Source organism: Strix uralensis, chromosome 5 (assembly GCF_047716275.1).
Source record: "Strix uralensis isolate ZFMK-TIS-50842 chromosome 5, bStrUra1, whole genome shotgun sequence".
Taxonomy (NCBI): Eukaryota; Metazoa; Chordata; class Aves; order Strigiformes; family Strigidae; genus Strix; species Strix uralensis.
Genome location: NC_133976.1, coordinates 57,633,259 through 57,652,453, shown reverse-complemented (window position 1 = coordinate 57,652,453; position 19,195 = coordinate 57,633,259). Strand labels below are relative to the sequence as shown.

The window sequence follows — 19,195 nt, the reverse complement described above, 5'->3', positions numbered from 1 at the left end:
CACTTTGTGCCTTTTCTGCACTTGTTTTAGGCAGGTTCTCCAAGGAAGTAAGATACATTTGTCCTTCCCCTTGCTTCACTGCTACTTTAATATTACACTTTTATCTTGTTTCTTGACACTTTTGTCTGTGTTCTTTCAAAATCAGGGAGCAGTCCAGGAATGAATTACCTCTTTGTGTCCTTAGACCTTATGTCCCCTGTCCCTATCCTACTGAAGAAATGCAAATTTGGGAATCATCATTAAGCACAGTCAGTGACTGTAGGAACCATCTTGTAAGAGAAACCTATGGATGTAGATGAAACAGTAAAGCCTTTATGCATGTAGCAAGGCTGGCAGTTGTTTACCTAACTCTTTGCACAACACCTGTTTCTGACTTTCTTGCAAGCCTGGGCATGTGTACTTGGGGAGTTAGGGTACAGAAAACCACAGCATAACGTACAGCACCCCAGCTACTCCCTTCTCACTCCTAATGTGGGCAAATTTGCCATGCTTTTCAGCAAGATAAGGAAGTAGGGGACAGTAGCTGAGAAGTGTCTGCACAAGAACTTAGGGGCAGAGTACCTGATGTATCCTAAATTCATAACATAATGGATTGATGTCTCAAGTTTTGGAGATGTTTCTAATCCTGCTTCTCTCTCCCTTTCCAGCTTGTCTGTCTGCAGTATCAACTTCTGCCTTTTCATCTGACTTGCTAGGTTTTGTTTTCTTTTTCTAACACATTAGATATGTCACTTGTAGGAGAACTTGTAGGCATAAAACAGTTCTCCTGCCTGTCTCAGGTAGAAAGCAGCAACTTCTAGATGATGGGGAGTGCTGAAAGCCACGATTTTATAGACACTGGATGTGTGAAATTGCACATAACCAGGAAAAGACAACAGAAATAATTTCTGCAGAAAGCATAGAGGCAAATTACATTATTTGAATAATGAGGATTGTAACTATTATAGAGGGTCTGAAACCTAGAACATAAATCTAAATGCCTATACATACAGTAGCATAGGGAAGAATCAGGGAAGTCAGATTAAGGATATTTTCCATTTGTGAGTATTGAGTGTATTCAGGGGGTCCTTTGCCTTCTTAATCTATTTAAAGCAAAAAAGCTTCTGAGTAGTGAATTTCCAATGTGCAAGAAAGAAAAGTATGTTGCACCAGTGGGCTGTGGACTGATCAGCACTTTGCATGGCCTTGAGGGTGGATTTGGCACATGCCTGCTGTGGGCTGAAGAAACATGGATGTTCATTCAGCTATTTGATTTACCAAACTGAAGTGGCTGTTACAGGAAGGTTATTGCTTTCTATAATCAGACCAATAGCTGATGGATTGCAGGATGGAGCACTAATATCAAGACCCTCCAGCCTCTGTACTGTGGCAGGTGCTGTGCCCTTTTAAATAAAAGTGCCCCAGCAGTACTGCCAAGCTAAAGCATACAAGAACATGGGGTGACAAAGGAATAGGAACACTTCTGTGAGATCTGCATCCTTGTGATACGGCTGGTGGAACACTTTGGTTTATGTTCCCCCTGAACTGGCTAGACTAATGGTAGGATGGAGAAGGGGGAAAAGAAATTGAGCACACAAGAGAGCAGGCTGCTTACTCCAGAGCTGGATCCTACACCAAGCTTTAAAAACAAAGGCTATATCTTGCACACCAACAGGGCGTGTGGGACAGGAATGTCAGTTGTCTGTATCTACAGAGCTGCAGCAGCCCAGGTCTGGGGTTTTGCATGGTTAGGGTTGTGAAGAATATAAATGTTATACTCGAGTGTTTATGTAGGCAGACCCTTGTGTGTGAGGTTCCCCTAGGACACAAGAAAAGGTGTAAGTGCTGCTGCTTGGTTACAAAGGGCAGAACCATACTTGCCCCTTCTTGCATTGTTTGGTGGGTGTTGTGCTTAAGAAATGCAGGGGCTATTTTATTATTAGTATGCTCTAGCTCTTATGAAACTTCAGTACTAGAGGAGACTATAAGGAACTTCCAGGTAGCTGGGGTCTAATTTCTGTGGAGAGGTCACTTCCACAAAGAAAGATAATTAAAAGAAAAAGCTAGCTCCCTGAGAAATTACAGTATATTTGGTGAAACTGTGCAGAATCTCAAGGTGTAGATGCTAGGCAACCTTGGGAAAAGAGCATTTACCTCAAGTGTTTGAAAAGAAAAGCTATTTAAACTTTGAAAGAGCTACTGGTTTTATTGTTGCAATATTTATGATCCTCTCTTTATAGGTCATGCAACCATTTCCTTAGTTATCCTTAATCTCCTACCAGAAATTCTTTCCCTTGACTGGCAGTCCCCTTGTGCTGAGCACTTCCACTACAGAAACGCAAAATAGCAAATCTAAACAAAGTGGGATCATTTATAGCCGTCTTGCTAAGTGCACAACACATCTGCAGAAGGATCAATTGCTCTGATTTAGCATGGCCATTAGTGACATTTTGCTGCCACTGAAAGGAAGAAAATGGCTCTGTTTAGTGTCCTGAGGTATAACTGTGATAATCATAGACATTAGAAACGGAAAAGGCCACTAGGTCGTCTGGTCCGTTGCCCCAGTACAATGCAAGGCAATTCACCAATGTACCTTTTCTAGGACTTGGTAAATTATTCTACCACTTGTTTGAGATTCTCCTTTACAGCCTAATAAATCTCATAGGAAGGAAGTTAAAAAATAACTTTTTGGAGAGTTACAGTAGGTAGACGTTCTGACAGGCACTGCACTGAAATAATGACCTGTCTACTGGTTTATCAAAGCATCTCCCATTGCCCTTTCACAGTGAGGACACTGTAATATATTCACTTCCTTTGTTCTGTATTTATGACTGCAGCATTTCAATAAATCAAAAGTTTTCTAGAAGGAAAAGTTGGAGCAGTCTCTACTGGTTTCGCACCAATTTCCAAACCACTTTTAAAGATGTTAATTCAGTTACAGGGCTGATAAAGTTATGCTTCTACAAATCCAGATTAATTTCCCTGTACCCAATGGGGTTTTGCTGGATTTACACTGGAGTTACTGACAGCAACAGTATGACCAACAGCTTCCCCTTTGCATCCAAGGAGACAGACTCACAAGAACAAAGAGGGAGACAGACAAGCACAGGCGCCAGCTACAGATGCTGTACCCTGCAGCCAAAAGGAGGGTGTTGTTCCAGGCAGGCTCCATCTTGTTTCAAAATCTTCCACGTAACTAGTGCTTGGTATAACTAATTGGGAATTCACCCATGCACAGCAGCGTTGTTAACATGAGGACAGCCTTGGAAACGCTGGAGGGTCTTTGCATTGGATATTGCTGCAAAAGCAATTGCTGCAACAGAAAGTCTTCTGGAGGAGTTGGGCTCCCTTGATAAACACAGCCTCCCTGTCTTCTTGAACACAGCCCTGGTCTGGAATGCTTTGGAAGAGTAGCTTAAATGTGTATTTGCCTTGCTCTTTGTGCACTAGCGTGACCCTGTGGAAGCAGGACCATAGGTTACAATAGATACCATGGTGAGTTTAGGCTCTGCAAGATCCTAAATGACAATAAGCAACCCAGCAGCAGAAATCAAGTGTGGTCCAAGCAGTGGAAGCAAACAGACTAGAACTGAGCTGCTAAGGGCTCTTGAGAGGGAACATGCTTTCTTTTTAGCAAGGTCCTTGAATCCAGAATAGCAGTCATAAAAGAAAGAACATTTTGCTCTCTTTCAGGAAAAAAAAATTAAGCAAGCCCCAACAAACTGTTGACTTTCTTCTAACAATCCAGGAGTTGCTTTAGGGCAGGATTAGGAGGAAAGCCCTGGGGTTTTTGGTTGCTTTTTCCCAAGTGCACGAGAGAGAACCTGGTGTTTTGAGAAGGGCCGTTTGTGCATGATGAAATCCACTGGAATCTCGATTACCTTTCCTTCCTTGTGCAAAAAGAAAATGGCACAGTGGGCCAAATACTGCTGTAGCCCCTGAGCAAATGAGTGTTCCTCCATTGGTCCCTGCGGGCAGTTTATCAGTGTCTCCTAAGAGATCATTGCCCAGTACCAAGAGATCTTATAATTGCTCCCAGGAGTTGGCCTGAGGGCTTTGCCCACACAGCCCCACCTCAAACTCTCAGCAGCTGATCCAGCAGCAGCCACAGGGAAGCTGCTGGCAGATTTCCATCGAGAAGGTGACATAGAAAGCTATACTCATGAACCCAGGTTGACTTTGCTGCCAATCTTTGCAGAAGCAGAGCTGGGACAGCGAGTGAGTCATGGCGTTTGCAAGTAGTTGGGTTTGTGTAAAAAGCTTGGCCCACCCAGCTTTGCTGTTCTTTGTTCCCACAGCTGCTGGAGGCAAAGTCCTGGGAACGGCTGCTGCCACCTTCCTCAGGGTTCACCCCACCTCATGGGGTGACACTGGGCCCTTTTCCTTTGCAGCTCTTTCTCCTGGTACTCACAGGCCATTGTTGCCATCCATCTCCCTTCTGCCTCTCCACACAGCCATCTCTGCAGGGTCTTTGCCAGGGACTGCCTGCAGCTGATCAGGGATGATGCAAGGGCAAGGACAAGACTGCAGCTGAGGAGAGCTTTGTGTGAGGGACAAAATACGCTCTTCTCTGTGCAATGCTGGCCTGAGATCCAAGAAACCTCCCATAGAGCTTCCTACTCCCTGGCGCATAACATCTTCCCCACATTTTTCCCACCATCATCCTTGTACTGCCTTGCACTGAGGTCTTCAGTAATCACATTTTTTTACCAATCCCAGTTTTATGCTGCCTTTCAGCTGGTTTTCTTCTCCATCTTTCTTACTTATGATGCTCCCTTCCTGAATTATTCTCACTTTCTGTCCTCAGGTCCTGTCACAATTGACTCTGGCTCCTTTGCACATGTCAGTTAGCAGTCCAGTTAAATACTTGGAGATGGATTTTTTTAGTGGGTTCTTTGGTTTTTTTTAATAAAAATGTAACTGTTATGCTTCCCCATCAAACAACAGTTTTGGAAACTCTGGGAAGAAAAGGAAGCCTGTGAAGGGGGAATAACGTGGCCACCATCCAAAGTGTGGAAGAGTTTAAACAGTCAAACTGCAGCCTTAAATCCCTAATCAAAACTCGTGGCAACTTTTGTGGTTTTTTCTTTTTCTGTTCTGGGCTGCCTGAAGGAGGCACAATTTTCCACACACTAGAAAAGGAAACTGATTTTTCCCCCCCAGATTTTCTGCCCTGCATCCTGCACACTCCACCACCTCATCCTCCAGTAAATCTTCAGTCTATCCCCTGTTCTCCAGGCCCTGTTCCTTGTTTTCTCATATGTTTTTCCTGCAGAGCATTATCCTGCTCGCTGCCTGTGTCTAGCTCACTAGACCAAAGAAGGGCTTTGCTGATGGTACTGCTTTCAGTCCTGCTGACGAGTACAGACAGTACTGCGCTTTTTTTACCGTGGACAGTCTCACTTCCACAGACTAAGAAGAAATGGCAGCTGTTCTGCTTGCTTTGATCTCATTAATAATAAAGGACAATGGGAGCTCCTTTGAATATGAGGAAAAAGCTTGAGTTAAAATAAAAAATTAAACAGCATACCCAATTAATTAGAACCACAGCAAAGCCTTGGAAGGCTGCCATCTTAAATTACTATACAGCTACAACTCCCAGAAAATAATAACAATTAAAAAAAAAAAAAAAAAGACTCATATGCTCTTGCTGTCCTAATAAGAGTTTGGGGTAGACAGACAGGTGGGAGCTTTCCCCAGCATCAGTAGTGATCATACATGTGTGATATTATCAGATGCAGGTTCTTGTAAGTGTACAGGCCTATACGTATCCATAGCTCCTGTGGCATAGGGAAGGAGTGGGCAGGGATGTGTCCAGTCCTTTTCTTTCTTCAAAACTTGATTCTTCTGTTGTGATGGGACTGGGTGACATAAATTGGTACATAAATGAGTACTACACATGAAACTGGCTAACTTGGGAGAAATAAAAACTCTGGTGTAGATCTGAACCTTGGAAAATGGAGGGAGAAGGTGCCTGTAGCAGTTACCCTCCTTCTAGCTGTAAAATTCTAATGCTGTCCTGATGATGAAGGTGGACCTATGACAATAAAATACTGTAATTGCTTTCACATACCTATAGTTTAGTTTGCATTTAGGTTCAGCTAAAGGTGACTCAGTTTTGCACAGGCTGCTACTGGTGTTGAGTATCATAGCTCTAACCAAGTTGGTGGAATGGTAAGGTTAAAAGGTAAATAAAAACTTGTCTGAAGAGCTGCATGACCTCTAGCCTCAGCATAACTGCTCCAGGCCTAGCCAGTAATTCCTATATGCACACTGGTTCACTTTCAGCACTGAAAGCACAAAGCAGGCAGCTTCCTCTGCCAACATAGTGAAAAAATGGACAAAAAAAGACTGTTTGGGTAAAAGAATACAGTATTATTCAAAACATTTTCCTAATTGCCTTTTTCCCATTAAAAAACCCCCACATGTTAACATTGTTTTGCTGAAAATGGCAATATTTAAAATAGCTTCAAATAATGTTAATGAAGCATTGTTTTAATTTTGCCTCCAGGAAAACAAAAGAAAACAAAACAAAAATATTATTATAAATTGTTCTCTGTTTAAAAACACTGCCATCATATTAGTAATTTTTTCCCTTTAGCTGTGAGCTGGCAACCTTCTCTTTTTGCCTTTTTCTTCCAACAGTATTATGTGAGTGCAACAGCACAACAAATTGAAACTTCTGCTAAGCACTTTGCCCAAGATATGCATAAACTGCTTTTCTTTCTATTGCAGCTGCATGTCTTTCCTGGGTATGACACATAAAAATAGGTAATGTCAAAATAAGCCTATTATATTAAGAACAGTTATAGATGTGGAGATGTCTGACTGGGACTTAAAGCTCAGATCCTGAACACTAACAGTCATTAAAGATATTTTTTTACATTTTTTTGTAAAGCAGGAATGTTAGCACAACGTACAAATTTGAAAATTATATTTGACATTATCTCCCTAATTTCCTCCTGCTATTTCATTTAATTCTAGCATTCATTACTTCTTTTTTTCCTTAAATTGCTCTTTTGTATTTGTTCTCTGCTGTTATAGGTGACCTAGAAAGGAAAAAAATAATTGGGTTGAAATCTGCTCTTCTCTATTTTAAATACAAATTCCTTTTTCCTATCCCCATTTTTACAGCTCCCAGGCATATGAAGTATTACTTGTCTCTCTTGCTTGTTCCTTGAAAAGCTGTGTGAAGGATGTAGGAGAATGGTTGAAAAATCTTCTGACCGCTCAATTGAAGGAACAGGAAATGCGGAATCCTTAGCAGATATCTTTTCTGAGAGTAATTATTAGGATAAATACTTTTAAATAAGGATAATTGGTATTTTAAACAGTATCCAAATGTTTCCAAATATTCATGTTTTATTCCTTTGGTACTTTGATGTCATATGCCGCTGAAACTTCACTGAAGTCTTCGAGGAAAAGGATAGATAAAAAAGAGAATTTTCCAAGGGAAAGAAAGAAGCAAGAGAATAACCTAATCAGCCTGTCTTTATATATAACAAGAGAACATCAATTCTTTTATTACTTTTTTATGAATCATCTGTTTAACAACAGCCATCTTCTTTTCCAGTGCTGCTTGCATTACAGTCACAGATAAAGTACAGCATGGTATCACATGTTAAATGCTGTATTTCATACCAAAACATGTAAACGTAATGCACCATAAAGAGCATCAGCATACACTTTACTGTGGCTTTCCAAAAAGTAATCTATCTCAATCTCAATGCAGGTAACTAACCTTCTGTGCCCACTAGATAGCTGCTACTTAAGGTGTCTGAAGCAGACAAAAGGCAGGGTTAGCAAAGACTGGTTTTCAGTATCTGTAGATTTTAGTGACTATAGTGACTATCCAGAGTTCAGATACATTCATTTAAAACACCTAGCAAAGCCCAGCACTGTTGGAAATAATAAACCAGGGTCAGATCTAAATAAAAAAATTACTTTCAACTCCAAATATCGAAGCTGCTTCTAGTGTTTTGTCCCCTCTCATTCCTGCATTCAGAATTGTCCCAAGCTGACAGCATTCCTTGTTTAGAGAAGTCCCTTCACACGGCCTTTTCCTGTACTGTATCCCTGTCAGGTGCAGTATTACTTCTCTCTCTGGTATCACAAAACTTTTTTTTTAAAAAGAAGAGGCCATGTCTTTTCACAGCATAAGGAGGTGAGGTCAGAATAGTGAAGAGGTTGTGGAACTGACCCCAACACTGAAGTGTGTGTCTCTCTCGGGCTACAGTCCCTGTGAGGTTTGATCCTTTAAGATGTTTGCAGGCAGAGTCCCAGCCTGCTTCTGCAGAAGCCAAAGGGAGCACATTCATACTGCAGCAAGCTCTTTCCCCCGAGCTTCAACTGTCTTTCACATCACTTGTCTATCACATAAGAAAGATCTTCCAAAAGTCCTCACCCCAAAGAAGCCCAACCTTTTCCAGCACCTGGAAATGGACGACAGCAGTAGTGTAACACTGACATCCAGTGGATGAAAAAATGCAATTTCACTAGCCAATTTGGTCCCATTTTTCAACAGAAGTGGCAATGGCAGAGGTACGAAAAAAATAGGAAAAACTATTTTGTTCATAAATATTTGGACTTTATAAGAGCCAGAAACTAGCCTGGGAGCTGTGATCCCCCCAAATCCAGAGGTGAGCCCGGGTGGGAAATTCCAAGTCATCCACTGTCATTTCAGACAAACCAACAAAATCTGCTTGCTTTCTGCAGTTCAAATTTGTTCCATAGCATGAAACTATAGGAACAATGGAGCGTGGTATCTTTTGCTCCTCTGAAATGAAAATGTCTGGTTTCCCAGGCTATGCAAAATAAATCACGTTGTTTCACCTTGCTTTCCATGTCCTGCTACTAGCGCACCAAAACTCTGAGCAAAACATATGAAGGAAAACCTGCAAAGGAACACCAATAAGGGGAAGGGGAATCTAAACAGGGATATTATTATGTTTTTAATTATGGCAAAGACAAGGTCAGCATCTTGGACATATCCTTCTCTCCCAGTGCATGCAACCTGTACTCAGTATATTAGTGATTTCTGCTTACACCAAGAAAAATACATGTGGATACAGACAGGATATAGACAGTTGCTACTCAGTGAATAAACAATGAGGAACAGAGGCAAGGTGCATCCCCAATTTATACTACTATTTCATACTGAGCTATACAGTGCCTTTTGCATTCCTTAAAGCACTACAGTAACAAGGATGTATATATGCAGCATGAAGTCTTATTCATATTAATGGGGCTCTTTTCCCCCACAAACCAATGTAAAAATCAATTATCATTACTGAATGGGGAAGCCACCAAAAGATTCACCGCTGTTTACTGACTTGTGTAGCCCGAGTTCACATGGATCTTGTCTGCTGTCCGTGCCAGCAGCAGACACGGTTTTGCTGCGTTGGCAGCTGTCCCTCCTCGTGATGACTAACCTGTGAAGGGTTCTATGGCTCTTCCAAGACAGACTGTGTTTTCACTGAATACCCATAGACCTGTTTGCTAATGACAGGCACATCACATCTGTACAGCTCGCTCTCCAGCATCAAAACAGTATTTTCAGCTGCTCCACTATTTTGTTGATCAGGTTGTAACAGGATTCTCTGGAGGAGATCAGATGAAAACATTGCACTGGCATGCAGCCCTGGGTGAGGTCAGAAAGTGACAGACACTAAGATAACAGCAGTCTTCAAAAATACTGGAGAATAGGGAGAATGAGAGTGAGCATATAATTTTGTACAAGCAAGGATAGCCCCTCTCTCCTCCTAGTTTATCCTCCACAAGCTTTATTCCATATATTCCCCTCAGTGCTTTGTCTCCCTGTCAGTTTCAGCAACTTACATGCTCCTCTGGCCTTGCTCTTCCACTCCCCTAATCCTAAACCCTTCTTTGTTCTGTGTAGGTCCTGGTTATACACCTCCCATTTTCTTCCTTCCCTTTCTGAGATCCAGCAGTCCCTGGGGCTAACATTGTTACACCTCACTCCCTGGCTTCACATCAGCTCCCAGGAAAGTGTCCCCTGGCCAGCTCCTGCCTCAGTCTCCCACTGCCCCATCCCCTCAGCCATTTGTGGCTTAGCCCACTCCATAGATACCGAAGATCAGTATTGTTTTTAACAATTACATTTATGAATGATACTGTAGTCCTTACACAACAGTTTTTCAAAGGTTTTCCTCATTGCTATTCACAGCTGCCATCTGAAAATTATAAAAGTCATTTTCAGCATAGAGAGCCTGCACAATGTAGATATTCTGGACCGAGCTGCCAGAAGCACCTCAGCCTTCGAAGTCTGAGGCCTGGTTCCAAAAAAACCTGCAGCTGGCTCTCAAAGCATGAAGGGCAAAACGTCACATCATGGAAGCTGATGGCCAAGCTCCTTTCAGCCCTAATGAACGCCAGATTCCACCCGTGTAAATGTAAAAGATGTGTCAGCTGGGTAATCAGGCAGCCCAGATCACTAGCCACCCCCAGGCGACCCTGAGGCCGCCGGGAACTAGCCTCCACAGCTTAAGGTAAGCCCTGAGGGAACATAGAGGCGGGCAGGAGAGAGCCGAACCATAACCCTCCCCCACCTCCGTGTGCGGGGACAGAGAGAGACGCACGCGGCAAGGTGCGAGGCCGAACCGTGCTGCCGCCAGAGCCGTTCTGACGGGACCGGTGGGCCCTTCCCCCCACCCCCTTAACGGCCGCGGCGGCGCCTCGCGGGCCCCCGTCACGTGCGCAACTGCCCGGGCCACGTGGGGTCCGGCAGGCACGCAGCATCGCCCCGCCGCACCCACCGCTTCACACGGCCCGGCACCTACCTCCCCGCCCCCCTCCCGCGCTCTAGGGAGATTGACAGCGAGATGAACCAATCAAAGGCACCTCCTTCCCCTCCCCTCCCCGCGCGGCCACGCCCCCACCTACGGTTGCTGTGTCATCCGGCGGGTGACATCAGGGGCGGTTGCCAGTTGGCTGAGGAGGCGTCTGCTTCCCTCCAATGGCCTCGCGAGCCTCACGACTGACATCTTCCTTACCCAATAGTTGTTTCAGGGCGGGCGTGTCCGTGAAGGTAGGGGTGGAGCAAGGGGTAAAAGTCGTTGGGGACAGCAGGGACTGTGGCGTTATTGCCGTTCCGCAGCGGGGGCGCTTGGCGCCGCTGAGCGGTGACGGCAGTGACTGTACAAGTTATCGCATGTGGCTGTCACAGCCCTCCGCCCCTGGGGCCGGCAAATGAAGTAGCACACTGACGTAGCCTCCCCTCCCGCCTCGGCTGACGAGGGCCCCAGCACCGGCCGCCAAGGGGAGCAGCTCGGTGGGCGGGTCTTTGCGCTTGTATGGTGTAACGGGCACATCCATTCCCTAATGGTGTCCGAGGGTGCAGCTCGCAACCCAATCCGTAGTGCGGAAGGGCGGGGCAAGTAGGGGCGGGCGAGCGGGTGCCCCGTTTAAGGGGCAAATCTCACAGCCAACTGGCAGAAAGGAAGAAGGGGTGGAAGCCACTGAGGGTTGCAAGGGGGGCAATGTTAACCCATGACAGTCAGCAAGTGCAGCCAATCAGTGAGGGAGTAGTGACGCGACAGCCCAATTAGAAGCGCTGAGAGGCGGGTGTTCCGCTGTGATTGACGTGGGCCGTGGCTAATGGGCGGAGAGATCCCAGAGGCTCTTCCCAATAGGCAGCGTGTAGGGGTGGAAAGGGGAGCGGAGGAAGAAGACAAGCAGACGGAGTGACCAATCAGCGTGGGGGTCGGCGGGGCGCCGTCCAATGGGCGGTACGAGGGGCGGTGCGGGGGCGTGTCTCGGTGTGTTTGGGTTCGTGCTCCTCGGGGGAGGGAGACGGCGGCGAGGAAAGTTTTTTTTTTTTTTTTCGGTGGGGTTTTTTTGGAGGGTGGGGGGACGTTTTTCGCAGCTTCTTCGCGTTTGTTTCCTGGGCTCGTGTTTACCGGGCGGGCGGGCGGGCGGAGCCGCTCCGGCACTGAGAAGAAGGGGGCTCGGTGCACCGCGACGGCGCCTCAGCGGTGAGTGCGGGACAGGCCCCCCCCTCCCTCCCGTTCCCCCCCCCGCGGGCGGAGAGGGGGAGGGCGGGCGGGCGGGCTGCGGGCCTCCCTCAGGGCCCTTCCCGCCCTCAGGACCCTCGCGCTGCCTGTGAGGGGGCCTTTGGCGCCGAGCGCGCGCGCCCCATCCCCCCCTCCCCGAGCTGCGGTGTCCTGGGGGGGCCGGGCCGACAGGAGGGCCCCCGAGCGGCGGCTCAAGGGCGCCGGGGCTGCTGCTACTCCCCCTCCTCCCCCTACCGCCTTCCACCCCGGCGAGCCCCTGTCCCGGGGCAGAGCCGGACTCCCGCCGCCCCCCTCCCCGCCGCCCGCCTCACGTGCGGCTGCGCCCTGCCGCCGCCGAGGGTGTCCCCCCCTACGTACCGCCGCCCCCTCCGGTTTTCCCGACAGGGCCTCGGCGGGAGGCGCGGGCGGTCCCAAGGCCGCTGCCCGGCGCCGTGGTGCGCAGCGCGGTGCGCTGGGCTGGCTGCCGGGCCCGGGGAAGAGCCGCCGGCTCGCCCGGGCCGGGCAAAATCTACAACGGCGGAAAGACCCCGAGGAGCCTTTTTGTGGCTGGGGAGAAACGTGTGGCTTTTGTGTGGTGTGGGGACAGTCCTGAGGTTACGTTGATACCACTACAAACCGCACTGGATGTGTTGAACATGATGCTAGTTAAAATGCGTGTATGTGGGCGGGAGGAGTGACCGTGCTCAGAGGTGTGTCCCAGGCAGGGGAAAAAAAAAAAAGTTTCACGAGCTGTTTGTAGCAAAATGAGCGAATGTTTGTTTCTGGAGACACTTCACCGGCTGTGGATACCGCTGCTTGTATAGCATGGTGTCTTGCATGCTCAAATCTGCTTTATGGGAAATGCATGTAAGGGTATCTACTACAGGATAGAGCTAAGGCTTGTTGAATAAAACCAAGGTTCAACGAAGTGTTTTCCTAGCTAAAGTAGACATGCTTACTACTGTAAACGGTACTTCATTTTTACATGTTGAACATTTCACTAACCTGAAGAATATTTGTTAAGTCTTTCCATAAAGTTAACCTTTTTTTTTTTTTTTTACAATCCGTAATTACAAAATAATGACTTGTTAGGTTTCAGTGTCACATTTTTATACTTTGCAAAAACTGTGAATCTTCCTGAGAAATAGTAGGTAGATCTTTGGGATTTGTATAGCTCTGTATTTGAAAGGTCTATTTTACTTAGTATTTTTCAGTAATACTGCTATCCAGATGAACTGGATTTTAGTTTCTGCTACACGTGTTATAGAGGTAATAGTGTAGATTCGCAGGGTTGTTAAATACATGCACGAATTCAAGCGGCTTTATTGTTAGTTTGTCTAAACTGAAGTTGCTCAGCAATTCCTTCCTCTCCTGTGGTACCTCTCTCTAATGGTACAGATTCCTTGGAACATGCACGCCGTTGAGAAGCTATGTAAATGCTCTCATCTGCTGCATTTACCTGAGGTCCTGAAGTTAACAGTTAGTGCAGAGACTGCCATGTAGATGTATCTCAGGGAGTGGTTTGTAAGGGTGACTTTTCCCCTGTGTATAACTAAGTTGCAGGTAAAACTAGTCAATCCTGCAGTGAGAAAAATTGAGGCTGGGGAAGGGGGAATGGAGCCCAGAGCAGTAGTAGCAGTGTGTTTAGCTTTGCTGCTGTGATGTTCTGGGAGCAACAAAGTGCATGCACATCTTTCTTTGTAGAAACTAGGTGAGGCTATCATTATACCTTTTACTTTCATCTTGGTTAGCTATACTGCGTGTACATGTTTTTTGAATATATAATTTTATGTAACTATATGTATGTATAGAATCAGCTTAGACATTTCAGTGCTAATTGGTAAAATTCTGATGTGCATACTTCTTTTGTGAACTTGGTTTCTGTTTTCTCATAATGTTGTTGTTGGAATACTTAGTAAAGGGAATTGCTTCACTCCTGTAATGTGTACTGGGGAAAAATTAATTACTAAACAGTGTCTCTTGATTAGGCATCCTTATGAATTGGTGCGTTACTGCAGTTTCTGTATAGCTGCAAATTTAGCTGGAAATCTAAGCTTTCATTTAAATAATAAGCTCAAATGTTTGGAAATAAAAATCTTGAAACTGTGAATCAAAAAAAAAGCTTCGTCTACCAGAGTTTATGTGATTAAATAGTCCAATAAAAAATTTAGGTAGAATGTGTGTCATGGCTTTGCTTGGTGTTGAGTGTTGGATCATTAAAACTTGATGTTGGAGGATGACTTAAAGAAGAGAGAGCTTCAGGGAAGAATTTTGTGTAGTTCTGAGTGTATTTCACCTTAGATCTGCCTCTTGTTGTAGGAAGTAGGAAATTAGAAATAAATTTGTTTTGCAGAAATAATGCATAATATACATCATATATAGAGATAGCCGCATCTAGAGTGATGGGATGAATAGCTGCATCCAGAATGATGGAAAGAATTAGAGGACTGTAGAATAAGTAAGTTGAAAATATGTTTAAATGGGGTTTGTTCTCTTGGGTTTTTGAGTGGGGTTTTTTTGTTCAGGTTTTTCTTCCAGTAAAGCTGGTATATTTCTGCTTGCAGAAGAGATTGGTTTTACAATTAAGCAGTATGAACTGGAGATCATAGAATAAGTCTAAGGAGCTTAGTTATTGACTTGAATGAGTTTATTAATAGTCTGCTTAATGGTTCAGTTACTTTATTCTCCATTTTCTGCAGAATGCTTGGATGCAAAGTGTCTTGTCCTAGTCACTTATTGCTATTATCATGTTTATTTTCTCAGAATGTCCTTTTATACACAGATCTTGTCTGGCTTGTGCAATAATAGTAATAATAACGATTAACAGTCATTTTTTCAGCATCTTTGCAATGGCTTTCCTCAGTAATTGCTCTCTAGTGCTGCTATTAGATTCACAAATTCTGTCTATACTGAAGATTTACAAATTCTGCAGTACTTCTACTTAGAGTGTACCTTACAGTTTACAGCCATTCAGTTCTTTATTATTAGATTTTATTTTTCACTCAGCCTTTTTCTGTGTATAAATTCTGGATCAGTAAATGTGTCACTGTGAAGAACTGGCATAGTTTGTCTTCATATTATAAATTAAGCATATTTAGCACATAGGTAAGGGGGGGAAGTATCTGATACTAGCAAATATATCCCAGTGGTGTTCTTTTAACTTAAATGTTTTCTGTCACCTCAGTGCTTATAAAATGTGTTTGCCTGAATTATCTCTGGAATTGCTTTTAATGATCTGTTTGTTGCAATTTCAGAAATTTTACTTGTGAAATGTTATGCTATCTTGGGGAAAGAATATCAAGAAGATGTCAGTCTTCAGTACTAATAGCAAGAACTTGGCACAGAGATGTTGAGCTAACAGTAGCATGTATTTCTAGTTGTTTGACCAGATGTGGTAGAATAAGACATGGATTCTTGCTGATAGTATTCCTTGGCTTAACATTTACTGTCTTCCTCCCTTTTCAGATAAAATATATATGCTAAGTTCACTGCTTCTTTCAGCAAACAATGTGTGGAATAGGGACTGAAGAATTGATTTTAATTTCTTGTGAATCCAAACTAAACTTTCTGCTACTATCTGCTAATAAAAATAGGGACGCTTTTTGGTACTTGAGCCAGCTGTCACTGTCAGACAAGTAGTTGCCTGTTGGTATTTCTGCTTGTGAGGTGGCTAGGGTAATAGTAGTCAGGATATTCTGACTGCTGTTCCCTGTCACTTTCAACAAATAATAAAACTCTTATACTTCCTTACATTTCACTGATTTACTCTTCACGCCTTTTTTATGTTGCACTTTTTCACTTTTTTTTTTTCTTCAGGAAAGTAAGCACGCTTTGCTGCAAAGAGCTGGTGTAGTTTATATTTTTTTCTCCCTTAGAGTAGTAGGCAGTGAGTACATTAAATAGTTTTTCCCTTTGCCGCCTTATAGCAGTAAGAGGAAGAGGGTGGTTTTGCATTTATTATGGTTTGCATCATGTTGTAGGGGAATGTTCTGAGGTTTTTAAGTTTTCAACAGTGTAAGGGTTGTGGTTGGAGTTTGGATGTTCTCTGTGTTTACCATGTAGTGAGCTATGGAGATGACCTTTTCCAGTTTCAGTTAGTTAGTACGGATTGCATTTCTGGGCCTTGCCAGCTTTAGTAGTTCTGAAATCAGATATCTTGCATGTATTTCCTGACTTAATGGCTGTGTATTAGAAAAACAATAATAGTTACTGTGTGGAAAAATCTAGGAAGAAAATTGATGGTCTGTCTGAGACTTCCAATGTTTAAAATTTTTCAAATATCTATTTAAAAGGGTAAAACAGATCTGAAAGTAGCTCTCACCCAGTATAGCTTTTAGGTCTGTGGAGAAACATACTGCTTCTCAGGAGAAACGGGAGGTACCACAAGGCAGCGGTCACGCTGCCTGCTGTAGGACACTGGTCAGAATAAATGTGTAAACTGGTAGTGAATACATTTTGACCCTGTTGAGCAGAAGATTGAAGGATGAAAAGCTAATTAGCGGATGAAAGGATAAGAAGCAAAGTTGCAAAACAAAGAGTTGATAATTTTAGATAGCCTGACAGAGGATTAGGCAAAAGGTGGTACAATAATATCGTGTTGCCTGTGTGAGAGGAAGCCCTCTATGCCATCTAAATGGGTAGTGAAGTAAGAGTAATGTTTTTACTTGCACTTATTTTTTATAATTTCATTGTAGCTCTTGACAGCATTATAAAAAGAGAAAAACAACCTGACAAAGGGTTTTTTCAATAGTGTATTCATTTTTTTAGTAGGAAGTCTGTTCTGTATTAGGAGAAATTTATTCTTTTATGCCATTTGATTTGGTAGCAGTTTACAAAGAACATAGTTTTTATGAATACTGATAACTTTCTTCTGTTAAATTTAGAGATTTTCAGATTATAGCCTCTAATTTGCTAGTTGAAAATGCTTCTTCCTGTTTCTCTGGTCATCTTGTATCCTAGGGTTGCAGGTTTTTTCCTACTTGAGTGTTGTTGTTTTTTTTTTACAGCAAACATTGGTTGTGCCTTTCAGTTCTTTACTGTGTTCTTTGTGTGGCAAAAGTAGACTTGGTGAGAAAGTTTCACAAGTTAAATTGAAAGTATGATTTTTAAGTCAAGAAGCTAAATGTGTGAAAAGCTGTATGCTGGCATTCCTGTTTTAAGACTGGTCTATTAAGTCTGCACATGACCAGAATTGAGAAACGTCTGGGCTGATCTAAGGCAGTCGTTACCGACTTTACTGGCCCTGTGACCTCTCTGCAAAAAATCCCATGGCTGTACCACACGTGTGGTAGGGAGGGGGTTCACCTCTAGGAGGTAGAAGTAACTCTCCAGGGATTTGCCCAGTCTACTGTGGAGTAAACATGCTTTGGCCCTAGGGCGATCCACCAGTGTTAGTAGGAGTAGGCCCTCTTGTCTTGCTGCTTCTTGCAGCCAAGAGATATAAATTAACCAGCAGTCTTGTGTCAGCATGGTCTAGTTATAAACTTGGATGTCTTATGAGCTATGTGTGACTGAAGAGTCGAGACACAGGTTGTCCAGTTCTTCACTTGTACCTTTCAAAACCTTTTACTTTTCCCCTGGGACACTTTTTTTGATATTTAGAAATAATATGATGACTTTTTCTGGAGACAATTGAAATGCCATGGAGTGTATCTTATTTTCTCACAACAGCTGACAGTAAAATCTGCTTTTTATCAGCAGTACCATAACTTTGTAATTTAAAAGTTCTTCTAGAAGTTAGATTTTGTAGAAGGTTAAATTACCTATACATTAACTTTCTTTACTAATACAGTAAAACACTATTTAAAATGTCCATGGTTTCTGTTGCTTGCACACTGACTTAAGAAACCATGTTAATAATACTACTGGGTGCAACTAGCTTGAGGAACGATATCTTTAATACAAACTTAGAGAAAGTCTTATTATAAATTTTTGATTAAAAATTTTTGTCTCTGAGATAGAGGAAGGGAATGTTTCCTCATGCCAGCTTCTTACAGTAACCAAAATATACTTCACTCCAAAATGAATTATGATCCATCCTTGTCCTGAAACAGATGAAAATCACTTTAAGAAGGCAGGCCATAATACATGTTGCATGAAATAGTTGCTTTTCAATGTTGTTAGCGGCTTTTATGGTTTTTAATATATTTCTTCGTGACCCTCTCTAGGATTTTTATGCGTTGAGGTTTTTCCCAGATATGTTTGTGTGATTATAACAGTATTCTCATATTGCCGTAAATGTAGCAGTTTAACTCTGGGAGCATGCTTGTTCTGAAATTTGTGTTTGGGTTGGGGTTTTTTTGGTTTTTTTTTTTTTTTAAGTTCAACTTAAACTGCTTCTAAGTAAGAAGCTAAAAAAAGAGCACTTTGGCACAAATGTGTGTCCACACAGGAAGTTTTACTATTACAGCCATTGTAATTTAAATTCATATCCTTCCGTATGTATTTGGGTTCTGAGAAGAATTTGTTTCCAATTAGCTTTCTAACTTTTTCTGTTTGTAAAAGGGCTAAGATTCTGCCTTGTCAGATTTTAATTTCATTGCACCAGATGTCTGTTCTTGCAATTAAAAATGCAGATGAGTCTTTTTGATGAGGAGAACAAGAATGAAAAAGAATCAAGCCACAGTGCTTGTTTGGGACTGTTCATCACTTTTCATTGATATTGCAAAAAATTTTCAGTATTTAATATTTTTGAAATTTTTCTCACATTGGGAAGTTTTCAAAGATCGTACTATCTTTATATTAGTATTCCCCTGCCCCTCATATTAAGTGTCTCTTTTGTGGTGATTTTATAAAGGCACAGCTTGTGTATTTCCTAGCCCTTCAAAACAATGGAATACTAAAGCTTAAATTGAGTTTTTTTTAAATATAGCTGTGCTTTTTGCTTGGATAAATATTTGGGTGCTTCAGGATCTGCTCATCCACTTCGTGGCTGGTGTGGTGACAGCATGAAGAACATGTGCAGATTTTACTTGTTTTTCAGTGTTTCTGTTGTACTTAATAGAAGGTTAGGGAAAGTTACCTTCCTTTCTGACGGTACTCTGCTGAATGGTCTTGAAAGGGGAAAATACGTTTTTTACTGCATAGCTAGGCTTTTTTGCTGACTTCTTGAACTATGTAGTTGCAGTAAATCAGCTGCCTATGACTTTCTTTGCTTTGCCTTTTTAATTTTTAGCGTACATGGAAAAGCAAACAAAACTGGTGGA

General features: G+C 43.0%; 1 protein-coding gene across 18 annotated transcripts in view; it reads left to right on the top strand.

The window, feature by feature from the left end:
- Window positions 1-11,704: 11,704 nt before the first annotated feature.
- TNRC6B (trinucleotide repeat containing adaptor 6B) overlaps window positions 11,705-19,195 on the top strand; it is a 149,214-nt gene continuing 141,723 nt past the window's right edge. For 11 of the 18 annotated variants that reach the window (XM_074871075.1, XM_074871095.1, XM_074871082.1 and 8 more), the window contains exon 1: window positions 11,705-11,972. In XM_074871075.1, the coding sequence (XP_074727176.1) occupies window positions 11,720-11,972 (253 nt within the window). In that variant the 5' untranslated portion in view covers window positions 11,705-11,719. The remainder of the gene's footprint in view (window positions 11,973-19,195) is intronic. The other 7 variants (XM_074871096.1, XM_074871093.1, XM_074871098.1 and 4 more) reach the window with 5 other exon arrangements.